Source organism: Larimichthys crocea, chromosome XIX (genome assembly GCF_000972845.2).
Source record: "Larimichthys crocea isolate SSNF chromosome XIX, L_crocea_2.0, whole genome shotgun sequence".
Lineage (NCBI taxonomy): Eukaryota > Metazoa > Chordata > Actinopteri > Sciaenidae > Larimichthys > Larimichthys crocea.
This window is the reverse complement of record NC_040029.1, coordinates 13,376,213-13,389,157: the sequence shown is the minus strand read 5'-3', so window position 1 is coordinate 13,389,157 and position 12,945 is coordinate 13,376,213. Positions and strand designations below refer to the sequence as shown.

Below are 12,945 nucleotides of genomic sequence, written 5' to 3'. Positions count from 1 at the left end.
AGATGCCATGACAACCGCATCATGTGACTTCAACAACCAGATGCCATGACAACCGCATCATGTGACTTCAACAACCAGATGCCATGACAACCGCATCATGTGACTTCAACAACCAGATGCCATGACAACCGCATCATGTGACTTCAACAACCAGATGCCATGACAACCGCATCATGTGACTTCAACAACCAGATGCCATGACAACCGCATCATGTGACTTCAACAACCAGATGCCATGACAACCGCATCATGTGACTTCAACAACCAGATGCCATGACAACCGCATCATGTGAAAAAATCCTAAAAACATTGTCTGCAAACATTTTACCATTCGATAAGTTTATTAATAAAATATTATAAATAAAATGTATTAATTCACACAGACAGGTACCAGCTTCATGCATTACAGGAAGTATTAAAAATAAAGTCTGACAAAATAGGAAAACTATGAAGTGTTTCAAGTATAATAATATATATAAAGTATAACAATGTATAAACATATATATATGAAGTATATGTATAAAGTATGAAGTATTACATATATATATATATATATATATATATATATATATATATCTTATATATATATATATATATATATATATATATTATAAATGAAGTGTGTCCTCAGGGCGATGTAGAACACAGTCTGACATGAAAGTCCAGGATCAGCAGGATCTCTGAGCCGCCCTCCGGCGTTCTCTTTAATTACTCTTTTCCTTTGTGGGAACAATAGAGCAGCGATTCAGGAAAAACGAGTGCGCAGACAGGAAGCGAACCCTCACCCTCACATTGTTTCACGGCGGCTCTTATCATGAAGCCACTCAGCTCGCTGTGCCAACGCTGACAAACCCTCCACATCCAGGATGCGCAGACCACCGCAGGTCTGATGGTGGGAACTCCCGTTTCCTCAGGACAAGACGCGTCAGGAAAACTGTTAGAAATGAATCAAAGCACAGACGAAACATTTTCATTTTAAGAAAAAGGAACAAGAGGAAAAAGATGACACCATCAAACCGGAAGTAGAATTCATCAAACAGGAGAAGAATTCTGTTTTCTCATTACTAATTTTTTTTTTTTTCTGTAAAAACAGGTATTACAGGCAGCCATTAGCCAGACTGCCTTGGCACTAGCATCTAGTGCTACGAGTTAGCATCAGTGTCTACCTTCCACTGCACGGCTGGACCGAACACAGGAACCTCTGAACCCGCAGTGTCCAGTCTAACAGTTGAACACCGCGACAGACCTCTGAACCAGCAGTGTCAGTCTAACAGCGAACACACGCAACAGAACCTCTGACCAGCAGTGTCCCGTCTAACCGGAACACAGCGACACGACCCTCTGAACCACCGCTGGTCAGTCTAACAGCGAAAACGGCGACCGCAACCTCTGAACCAGCAGTGTCCAGTCTACGGAACACGGCGACAGAACCTCTGAACCAGCAGTGTCCAGTCTAACAGGAACACGGCGACAGCCAGGAACCTCTGAACCCGCAGTGTCCCGTCTACTAAACCGTGCGAAACACGGCGACAGGAAACCTCTGAACCAGCCGTGTCCAGTCTAACAGTGAACACGGCGACAGAACCTCTGAACCAGCCAGTGTCCAGTTCTAACAGTGACACGGCGACAGAATCCTCTTGAGACACGCAGTGTCCCGTCAACCTGTGTACACTAGTAACCGAATTTCTGAACCCGCAGTTGTCCAGTTTAACAGTGAACACGGCGACAGAACCTCTGAACCAGCAGTGTCCAGTCTAACAGTGTACACAGTAACAGAACTTCTGAACCAGCAGTGTCCAGTCTAACAGTGAACACAGCGACAGAACCTCTGAACCGGCAGTGTCCAGTCTAACAGTGAACACAGCGACAGAACCTCTGAACCAGCAGTGTCCAGTCTAACAGTGAACACGGCGACAGAACCTCTGAACCAGCAGTGTCCAGTCTAACAGTGAACACGGCGACAGAACTTCTGAACCAGCAGTGTCCAGTCTAACAGTGAACACAGTGACAGAACCTCTGAACCAGCAGTGTCCAGTCTAACAGTGAACACAGTGACAGAACCTCTGAACCAGCAGTGTCCGGTCTAACAGTGAGGAGGCATGGCTTGCCAAAGAAAGCTATGCATTAAATCAGGGTGTCATCAGGGTAGCTAGTAAATCATTAAATTAAGGCCCTTAAAAAGTATTAAATGTCTGATTGCAAAGTATTATTTTTTTAAAGAATAGCACACGATTTGTTGTGAGTTTGTTTGTTAAAAGTTCGTCAGAACTTATTACACAGACTGTTGTAAAGATTTCTCCATTGCTATTTCCGTCATTTAGAGTTCACAGAGGCCATTTATGAGAGCAATGTATATGTGAGGAGGGGGTGATGTTTTCATTGGCAGGTTGTCACACAGGCCGGGACCTAAACACGGAGCATCTGCACTAAAGTTTAGTTAGTTTAGTTTAGTTAGTAGCATGGACTCGTCACAGAGCTGTGATGTCATTTTGAGACTCGGTTTGTAAAGTTTAGTCAACACGTGAGAACTCGTCTGACACAGAGTCTCCTGTTGTTGCTTCATGTGTGAAACAACGGCTCTCTCTGGACTGTGTCCAGACATTATCGTGAAAAACGACTTCATTCAGCGTCGCTCCCTCTCCTCTGGCCCCGTGAGTTACCATGGTTACAGGAACGCCCTGAAACTTTGTAATCATTCTCAATAAGAAGTTTGTGTGCTTAGTACTGTACATGCTGGAGTGAAACTTTAACAAGCTTTGCACAAAACAGTTTGATTTCATCGACTGGAAATGACATTTAAAAGACAAAAGGAGAAGAAAGGTGTGAATAGAACAGCTGTTTAAAGCATCCTCCTGTAAAACACTGTTGGTCAAGTATACTTGATGTCTTCATTAGAGAACATAGTGTAGAGTGGTACTGCATTGTGCCATTTCTTTGGCAGATGAAGTCAGCTAAATGACTAAATGTAAATGTAATAACTAAGGGATTGACAGTCACAGTGCACGTGCCCTCCCATTTATCCTGTTTTTGCTATATGACTATAGGCAGGTTGTGTTGCAGGTTTAAAAAATATTTAGAAGGCATTAAAAAGGTATTAAATGGTATTAAATTTAACCTCAGGATTCCTAAATAAACCAACAAGGTTTATGCCAAATCTGTGTCAGTTTTACTTACCTTAGATTATTAACTGTGAGAATAGTTTAAATGAATCTCTGAGCCTAAAGTCTCAATTCTGATATTAATTCTGTGACATTTATGGCAACCGTGGCACTTCAAACAGAAGAGTTAGAGTCTCCGCTCATACAAACCGTCTAGTTGTACCCTCGCCTCTCGCAAAGCGAGGTCACTCTAAACTCTTCTCTGTGGTCGTCCCCAAATGGTGGAATGCCCAACGGCTACTAGAACAGCAACATCCCTTTCTACCTTTAAAAACTTGTAAAAACCTTTCTGTTTCCAGAATGCTTCCCTGCCTAACAAAACTAACAAAACTAACAACTACTCTGTGTCCTTTACACCTTTGTCAGCTTATGTCCTCCTCTGTAAGTCGCTTTGGATAAAAGCGTCTGCTAAATGCAATGTAATGTAATGTAATGTAATGTAATGTAAAACTAGCGGTAGCACTAGGTAAATGTCACTGAATGTGGTCCTTGAATCTGAGGAAATTGGTCCTGGAAAGTCCTTGAAAGGTCCTTGAATTTGATGTTAACCAAGGAGTGGGAACTCTGTACCAGGGTTCTGTTCGCATTAGCAGCTAGTTAGCAGGTGAGACGTTGTAAAGTTGCTTATCATGGAGGCTCAGTGTTTGTGCTGAAACGCTCCTGAGTGTCACATGGAGATGAATGTGTGCATGCATGCAGAGCGTTATCAGCTCCGACTGCAGCACGAAACAAGGAAGGAAAGAAATCAACGCTCAGCAAAAGAAAAATAAAAATAAAGTCATACCGGTAACTCATAAATCAAGAGTCACAGCAGGACACGAGTTCTCATGGTCAAGACAACGTTACTGAGTCTCACGTTGTTAATGCGCACAGCCTGAGTCAGGTTTAACTATGCAGACAGGCTGCACATCAGCCCAAAAGAATTGATTATCAGCTTGATCATCACGTCTGCACAACATGTTCGACACTGAGCCGTTCCTCTGTTCACACACACACACACACACACACACACACACACACACACACACACACACACACACACACACACACACTTGGTCCCATGTGATCCGCTCAATGACTTCCTGTCTTCTGCTCCTTTGGAAAACAGACTCTTTTGTTCCTGACTGTTACAATACTGGGAGCTCTGGTCCACACACTGCTTCCCAGAGAACAATGTCACACACACAGACACACACACACACACACACAGTGACTGTTATTGTCATCATTTTTTGTTGTGAAGTTTTTGTTTAATTGTTCCGCAGTGATGAGATGAAACATCCTTCATCAGTTTCCACAGGTGACATGTAAAGTACAGAAACATCTGTGTGTGTGTGTGTGTGTGTGTGTGTGTGAACTCAGTTTGTGTTTATGCAGTTTGATTCTCATACAAAGACACAAACAGACAAAGTGTGGTCTGGCTCCTGTACAGGTGTGCTGTGGTGGTCTACCTGTCTGAGCTCAGCTGTCTGCTATATAAATATTTAGTGTGAACAAATATTTCTGCACGTTATTTAAGTTTCTTTTTCTCAAATCAGTTTTACGTCAGATGTTGAAAACTCACGTCAGGTCTGTGAAGATGTCCTGACGTCCTCAGAGGATTGACTGCTCTCCAGTACTGAGTCACTGCAGCACGACAGGATTCTGATTGGACGAGCAAAGGTGACATCAAACACTGTTCATCTAACGTGGACGTGAAGACTTTCAAATTAAAGCTGGAAACCACAAAATAAATGTAGCCAAAATAACAAAAGCTATTCATGTTAATAACAAAACCTGAGACAGGACTCACCTGAGACAGGACTCACCTGAGACTGGACTCACCTGAGACTGGACTCACCTGAGATTGGACTCACCTGAGATTGGACTCACCTGAGACAGGACTCATTTTACAGTGCTTCACTTCTTACAGTGTACACCTCACTTCCAAACTACATGCTGTCAGTTGTTTTTGTGTTTTTGCAGTGCATCCGGATTTCACATGTGCGTTAATGATCAGTGTTGTAGTGACTGACAGAGGCCACCTGATGGCAGTACACACACACACACACACACACACACACACACACACACACACATTGAATGGACAGTGTTGTCGAGGAGACAGAGACGATCATGAGACTGAACCATGTGAGTCACATGAGACGGAGAGAGAAGACGAGTGAATCCAGAGGACCAAGACAAGATGGACGACCTGTCCCGGTGGGTGAGGAAGTGCTGCTGTGGAGAGGAAGAGGAGGATGAGGAGGAAACAGGGAGGAGGGAAGGAGAAGGAGAAGGAGAAGAAGGAGAAGAGGAGGAGGAGCAGGAGGAGATGATGGAGGAGCTCAGAAAAAGCAGGAGTTCAACTTCCCTCCCTCCAGCTGAGGTAACTGATTACTGACACGACCATGACCACTCCTGTCAGAGTAACTGTACTCCTGTCAGAGTAACTGTACTCCTGTCAGAGTAACTGTACTCCTGTCTGAGTAACTGTACTCCTGTCAGAGTAACAGTACTCCTGTCAGAGTAACTGTACTCCTGTCAGAGTAACTGTACTCCTGTCAGAGTAACTGCACTCCTGTCTGAGTAACACCTATATCTTGACAGTTACTTTTTACAGTGTTATTTTGACATTTTTTATAGTGTTGTTTTATTGTTGTGATTTCTGAAAATTCCACCTTAAGAGAAGTCTGGAAGAGTTCAGAGGGAACTAAATTTTAAGGTGGATTTAAAGTTTTTTAAGGTGGATTTACATGTTTAAGGTACCCTGGTCTCTGTGCCTCAGATGAATCCGGACCTGTCCCCCTCTGGGTCCCAGCCTCACTGGTTCCACACTCTGCAGGTCCGGCGGTCCCGAGCGCAGCGAGAACGCAGCAACAGTGACCCGCTGGGACGGAACATGAGCCCGGACCGCCTCACCTGGGTCAGAACAATGTCACACCTGTCAATCATTCAGAGTTTAATCACATGTCTGGGTTTGGACTGTGGGCCGGTGCACCACACGACCTGGTCCGACGGACGACCCGGTCCGGCCGACTTGGCCTGATGTGTAACACGTGTCCTCTGCTCAGAAACCAGGTCTTCAGTTTGGAGCAGCTCAGTCTTACGTGAGTCTGGAGAAACTGGGCGAAGGAGCGTACGCCTCCGTCTACAAAGGAATCAGCAGGTACTACAGACACTACAGACAGGCAGTCCAAACTACAGACACTACAGACACTACAGACACTACAGACAGGCAGTCCAAACTACAGACACTACAGACACTACAGACAGTCAGTCCAAACTACAGACACTACAGACAGTCAGTCCAAACTACAGACACTACAGACACTACAGACAGTCAGTCCAAACTACAGACACTACAGACAGTCAGTCCAAACTACAGACACTACAGACACTACAGACAGTCAGTCCAAACTACAGACACTACAGACAGTCAGTCCAAACTACAGACACTACAGACACTACAGACAGTCAGTCCAAACTACAGACACTACAGACAGTCAGTCCAAACTACAGACACTACAGACACTACAGACAGTCAGTCCAAACTACAGACACTACAGACAGTCAGTCCAAACTACAGACACTACAGACACTACAGACAGTCAGTCCAAACTACAGACACTACAGACAGTCAGTCCAAACTACAGACACTACAGACACTACAGACAGTCAGTCCAAACTACAGACACTACAGACAGTCAGTCCAAACTACAGACACTACAGACACTACAGACAGTCAGTCCAAACTACAGACACTACAGACAGTCAGTCCAAACTACAGACACTACAGACACTACAGACAGTCAGTCCAAACTACAGACACTACAGACAGTCAGTCCAAACTACAGACACTACAGACACTACAGACAGTCAGTCCAAACTACAGACACTACAGACAGTCAGTCCAAACTACAGACACTACAGACACTGCAGACAGTCAGTCCAAACTACAGACACTACAGACAGTCAGTCCAAACTACAGACACTACAGAAAGTCAGTCCAAACAACAGACACTACAGACACTGCAGACAGTCAGTCCAAACTACAGACACTACAGACACAACAGACAGAGTCAGTCCAAACTACAGACACTACAGACAGTCAGTCCAAACTACAGACACTACAAACACTACAGACAGTCAGTCCAAACTACAGACACTACAGACAGAGTTGGTCCACACTACAGACACTACAGACAGAGTTGGTCCACACTACAGACACTACAGACAGAGTCATTCCACACTACAGACACTACAGACAGAGTCAGTCCACACTACAGACAAAGTCAGTCCAAACTACAGACACTACAGACAGAATCGGTCCAAACTACAGACACTACAGACAGAATCGGTCCAAACTACAGACTACAGACAGAGTCAGTCCAAACTACAGACACTACAGACTGTCAGTCCAAATTACAGACAGAGTCAGTCCACACTACAGACAGAGTCAGTCCACACTACAGACAGTCAGTCAAATTACAGACAGAGTCAGTCCACACTACAGACAGTCAGTCCACACTACAGACAGAGTCAGTCCACACTACAGACAGAGTCAGTCCACACTACAGACAGTCAGTCAAACTACAGACAGTCAGTCAAACTACAGACAGAGTCAGTCCACACTATATTCAGTCAGTCCACACTACAAACAGTCAGTCCACACTACAGACAGTCAGTCCACACTATAGACAGTCAGTCCACACTACAGTCAGTCCACACTACAGACAGTCAATCCACACTACAGACAGTCAGTCCACACTATAGACAGAGTCAGTCCACACTACAGACAGTCAGTCCACACTACAAACAGAGTCAGTCCACACTACAGTACAGACAGTCAATCCACACTACAGACAGTCAGTCCACACTACAGACAGAGTCAGTCAAACTACAGACAGTCAGTCAAACTACAGACAGAGTGTAAACAAACGTTTTGTGTCATCGTGGCTCGTTGAGGATTAACGGGCAGCTCGTGGCTCTGAAGGTGATTCGTATGAAGACGGAGGAAGGGGTCCCGTTCACCGCCATCAGGGAAGGTCCGTACACATGCAGTATTTTTTACAGTGTTCTTTGTCACTGTTTACACTGTTTGACCTCATTCTTATATTTTTACAGTGTAAATTATTTTACAGTGCACACTTCTAATTTTTTATGATGTGCCCCACAGTAGTAACTTTTTACAGTGCTCTTGACTTTTTACACCATTGTCCAGTGTTATGCTGCATTTAATTTTTTACAGTGTATATTCTGGTCTTGTGAGTTTTAAGGTGGTATAAAGTGTGTGTGTGTGTGTGTGTGTGTGTGTAGCCTCTCTCCTTAAAGGTCTGAAACATGCCAACATCGTCGTCCTCCATGACATCATCCACAGCAGAGAGTCTCTGACGCTGGTCTTTGAATACGTGGTGAGACAAATGACCACATGACCACATGACCACACGTGGTCAGAACATCTTCTCATGGTGTGGACTCTTGGTTCTTGTGTTGTTACAGCAAACAGACCTGGCCCAGTACATGATCCAGCACCCCGGAGGACTGCACTCACAGAATGTCCGGGTCCGTTCACACACAGAGCGTCAATAAATATCAGCTGATCGCCGCTCTGACAGTCACTTCCTGTTGTTGCTATTTTTCTCGTTGTTGTTCTTCTTCTTCTTGCTGTTGTTGTTGTTGTTGCTGTTGTTGTTGTTCTTGTTGTTGCTGTTGTTGCTGCTGTTGTTGTTGTTGTTGCTGTTGTTGCTGTTGTTGTTGTTCTTGTTGTTCTTCTTGTTGCTGTTGTTCTTGTTGTTGTTGTTGCTATTTTTCTCGTTTTTGTTCTTGTTCTTGTTCTTCTTGTTGCTGTTGTTGTTGTTGTTGCTATTTTTCTCGTTGTTGTTCTTGTTCTTCTTCTTCTTGTTGCTGTTGTTCTTGTTGTTGCTGTTGTTGCTGTTGTTGTTGTTATTGTTGTTGTTCTTGTTGTTGCTGTTGTTCTTGTTGTTGCTGTTGTTCTTCTTGTTGTTCTTGTTGTTGCTGTTGTTCTTGTTGTTGCTGTTGTTGTTCTTGTTGTTCTTCTTGTTGCTGTTGTTCTTGTTGTTGCTGTTGTTGTTGTTCTTCTTCTTCTTGTTGTTCTTCTTGTTGCTGTTGCTCTTGTTGTTGCTGTTGTTGTTCTTGTTGTTCTTCTTGTTGCTGTTGTTCTTGTTGTTGCTGTTGTTGTTGTTGTTGTTCTTCTTGTTGTTCTTCTTGTTGCTGTTGTTCTTGTTGTTGCTGTTGTTCTTATTGTTGTTGCTGTTGTTGTTCTTGTTGTTGTTCTTCTTCTTCTTGTTGCTGTTGTTCTTATTGTTGTTGCTGTTGTTGCTGTTGTTCTTATTGTTGTTGCTGTTGTTGTTCTTGTTGTTGTTCTTCTTCTTGTTGTTGCTGTTGTTCTTGTTGTTGCTGTTGTTGTTCTTGTTGTTGTTGTTGTTGTTCTTCTTCTTCTTGTTTTTCTTGTTGCTGTTGTTCTTGTTGTTGCTGTTGTTGTTCTTGTTGTTACTGTTGTTGTTGCTGTTGTTGTCCTTGTTGTTGCTGTTGTTGTTCTTCTTGTTGTTCTTCTTGTTGCTGTTGTTCTTGTTGTTGCTGTTGTTGTTCTTGTTGTTGTTGTTGTTGTTCTTCTTCTTGTTGCTGTTGTTCTTATTGTTGTTGCTGTTGTTGTTCTTGTTGCTGTTGTTGTTCTTGTTGTTGCTGTTGTTGTTCTTGTTGTTGTTGTTCTTCTTCTTGCTGTTGTTCTTATTGTTGTTGCTGTTGTTGTTCTTGTTGTTGCTGTTGTTCTTCTTCTTGTTGTTCTTCTTGTTGCTGGTGTTCTTGTTGTTGCTGTTGTTGTTCTTGTTGTTGTTGTTGTTCTTCTTCTTCTTGTTGCTGTTGTTCTTCTTGTTGTTGTTCTTCTTGTTGCTGTTGTTCTTGTTGTTGCTGTTGTTGTTCTTGTTGTTGCTGTTGTAGATCTTTATGTTCCAGTTGCTGCGAGCTCTCTGCTACATCCACAGTCGGCGGATCCTCCACAGAGACCTGAAGCCTCAGAATCTGCTCATCAGCTACCTGGGAGAACTCAAGATGGCCGACTTTGGTCAGTTTTCTGAAGCTAGCAGTGAAGCTAATGTTTAATATAACATTAATATAACATTAATATAACACCTCCGTGTCCGGTTCTGGGTTCAGGTCTGGCTCGGTCCAAGTCCATCCCCAGTCAGACCTTCTCCTCTGAGGTGGTGACGCTGTGGTATCGACCCCCCGACGTCCTGCTGGGATCCACAGATTACTCCACGGCTCTGGACATCTGGTCAGTTGGAGTCAGTGAGCTCACCTGAACATATTTTCAACATTAACCAAACACTTTCAAAATGTGGTTCACCGTTCAGAAAAGAAACAAGCAGGGCGGATCAGAAAATCTAAATAAAGTTTATACTGAAATATGACCAGTTCATAACACACATGGTGTTTGAATCAGGGGAGCTGGCTGCATCTTCATAGAGATGCTGCAGGGGGCGCCGGCGTTCCCCGGAGACACAGACGTGTTCCAACAACTACAGAAGATCTGGACGGTATTATTATTATCATTATTATTATTAATGTTGTTGTTGATTAACCCAGCACTTCCTGGACAGACATTTCAAATTAAAAGCAGACACTGATGTCCTCATGAGGTCAAAGGTCTCTATATCAAACTGAACGCTTGTGTGTCCCTGCAGGTCCTGGGCGTCCCGTCTGAGGACAGCTGGCCTGGAGTCAGTCAGCTGCCCAACTACAAACCAGGTCAGTTTCCCCGGCCCACTTCCTGGGCCAACAGCCAATCACAAGACAGGAAGCGGACGTTGATTGATGGATTGAACGTCGACCTGATGAAAAGTCGGAAGCTTGATAAAGGAGAACCTCTGAACAACATTCGATCAACTCTTTTTTTGTCCTTTCTGTCATCAGATTGGTTCGTTCACTCGGAGCTCAAGCAGTTCAGGACCGTTTGGAAAAGGTAAGAACCAACATGTAACTTTAATTCTGAATAACAAGAAGATCCGTTTTATTAAGGCTAAAGTGTTAGCACGGAGCCCGTCCTCCATCAGTGTGTCTGTGATGTGGGTCAGGTTGAACCAGCTGCCCTACAAGACCGAGGACCTGGTCCAGAGGATGTTGAAGGGCATCCCGACAGACCGGATCTCCGCACAGGACTCTCTGCAGCACCCATACTTCAGCACACTACCTCCTCCCATCATGCACCTCAGAGACAGTAAGACCTCCTCTAAGCCTGAATATTTAAAACCAACAGATCCCACATCTTCATTTTCTTCTTCTGTTTTTCAGCGGTGTCCATTTTCAAGGTGCCCAGTGTCCGACTGGAGACAGAGGTCAGAGACATCTTCAATCCCAGACGGAGGGTCAAGACCTCCTTACTGCCCACCACCAAGTGCTGGTGAACAAACGCTCAGACCAACCGCCATCAAACCATCAAACCATCATCAGCCTGATGAGACAACTAAAGGAACTAACATGAAGCTAAAGCTAAAGCAGAACGTGTCATATTAACTTTATTTGTTGATTTAATTCTAAAATGTTTTGAACAGTTCCTGTTAGCATCTGTTAGCATTGTTGTCTGGACTGGTCAAAGTGGTCACCAGTGACTTCATTGGTGTTTGAGTTGACAGATCTTCTTCTACAGGAGCCCAGAACAGACAAACCAAACACTGAACACAGAGCACCTGACTGCGTCACTGTGCGTCACTGCTAGATGTGACCAAGTCCTTCACACCAACACCAGACTCACGATGAAGCAGCAGAGATTTTATTTCTTCTTCACGGCCTCACTGAACATCAACAGCATGTTTGTCTCTACAGATTCAGTCACATGATTCATGAACCATCGTCACAGTGACGTCATCACGTTGAAGTGTCGACGACGTTTGGATGAATTTTCATGAATATTTACATTTCGATAAATGATTTATTGTTTCAGGGTTTTCAAAACGATTCAATGAAAGTTTTACAAACAGATTTAATAAAATCAACACAAAATTCATCAGAACGTCGTTCTTTCTCTGTTACGTGTTTTAAAAACGTTTTGTGAGAAGAAACATTTAAAAAGTCTCCAGTAAAAAGAAGAAACTAAATTCAAAGTCAAAATATTCAGATGAACCCCAACAGGAAGCAGATGTTTTGTTAACACATGAAGAACGACGTCTGTTGAAATGACTCGTATCATAACAGATTATGTGTTTATACGCTGCAGCTTAGACACATCTGTACTGCAGTAAAAGACGCTGAGTGTCAGTTTGTTCAGTCTAAAATTTTGTTTCGGTTACAGCAGTAAAGAAAAGCTTGTGCTCATTACAGCAACACGTTGGCTGAAATGTTCTTCCACCAACAAACCAACATGTTGACAGCTGATAACATGGAGGTCTGTAAAATGAAGTCCTCGTACGGTATCATGAGGTGAGGCTGTTTGGAAAACTTCCATTCAACAGAAATAAACAGTCGAGAAATGCTCAAGTGAGTTATTGGAGGCACTGCTGGTTTTACTTCATATTCAGCTTCATTCATCCACCTGTGAGGGAAACATAAAACTTTCACCTGATGATGGCAGCACGATTGAACGAGTGGATATCAACAATGAAGCAAGCACAGATTAAGAACCTGACCTGTGAGGTGTCACAAACGAGACATTACACTGAAGTGATTTAACAGGTACGATGAAGACACAGAGCTCCTGGCTAACAAGCAGATACAGCTTACAGGCTGGTTCATGTCTGAATTATCAGAGTTTAGAAGTTTGTTGTAGTCCTTCACGTCCCGACAGACACAG

At 43.6% G+C, this 12,945-nt stretch overlaps 1 protein-coding gene across 2 annotated transcripts; it reads left to right on the top strand.

Annotated features, from left to right (window-relative positions):
• The first annotated feature begins 4,737 nt into the window (after positions 1-4,737).
• On the top strand, positions 4,738-12,162 carry cdk15 (cyclin-dependent kinase 15). Of its 2 annotated transcripts, none has more exons than XM_027291725.1 (13): positions 4,738-5,526; positions 5,926-6,063; positions 6,212-6,306; positions 8,106-8,185; positions 8,457-8,551; positions 8,640-8,702; positions 10,098-10,221; positions 10,314-10,434; positions 10,603-10,696; positions 10,844-10,907; positions 11,073-11,121; positions 11,234-11,376; positions 11,451-12,162. In XM_027291725.1, exons 1-13 carry the CDS (start codon positions 5,344-5,346, stop codon positions 11,561-11,563), a joined length of 1,362 nt encoding a protein of 453 aa, XP_027147526.1. In that variant the 5' UTR covers positions 4,738-5,343; the 3' UTR covers positions 11,564-12,162. The 2 variants fall into 2 exon arrangements, with proteins under 2 accessions (XP_027147526.1, XP_027147527.1); XM_027291726.1 differs by having other exon boundaries at positions 5,410-5,526; positions 5,903-6,063.
• Positions 12,163-12,945: the final 783 nt, after the last annotated feature.

What these genes read in the sequence shown, in the direction of transcription:
- cdk15 (XM_027291725.1), top strand. Translation starts at nt 5,344, where the DNA reads ATGGACGACCTGTCCCGGTGGGTGAGGAAGTGCTGCTGTGGAGAGGAA. An exon ending in GCCCGGACCGCCTCACCTGG is followed by an intron (nt 6,064 to 6,211) that starts GTCAGAACAATG and finishes TCCTCTGCTCAG; the next exon opens with AAACCAGGTCTTCAGTTTGG. An exon ending in TCCACGGCTCTGGACATCTG is followed by an intron (nt 10,435 to 10,602) that starts GTCAGTTGGAGT and finishes TGTTTGAATCAG; the next exon opens with GGGAGCTGGCTGCATCTTCA.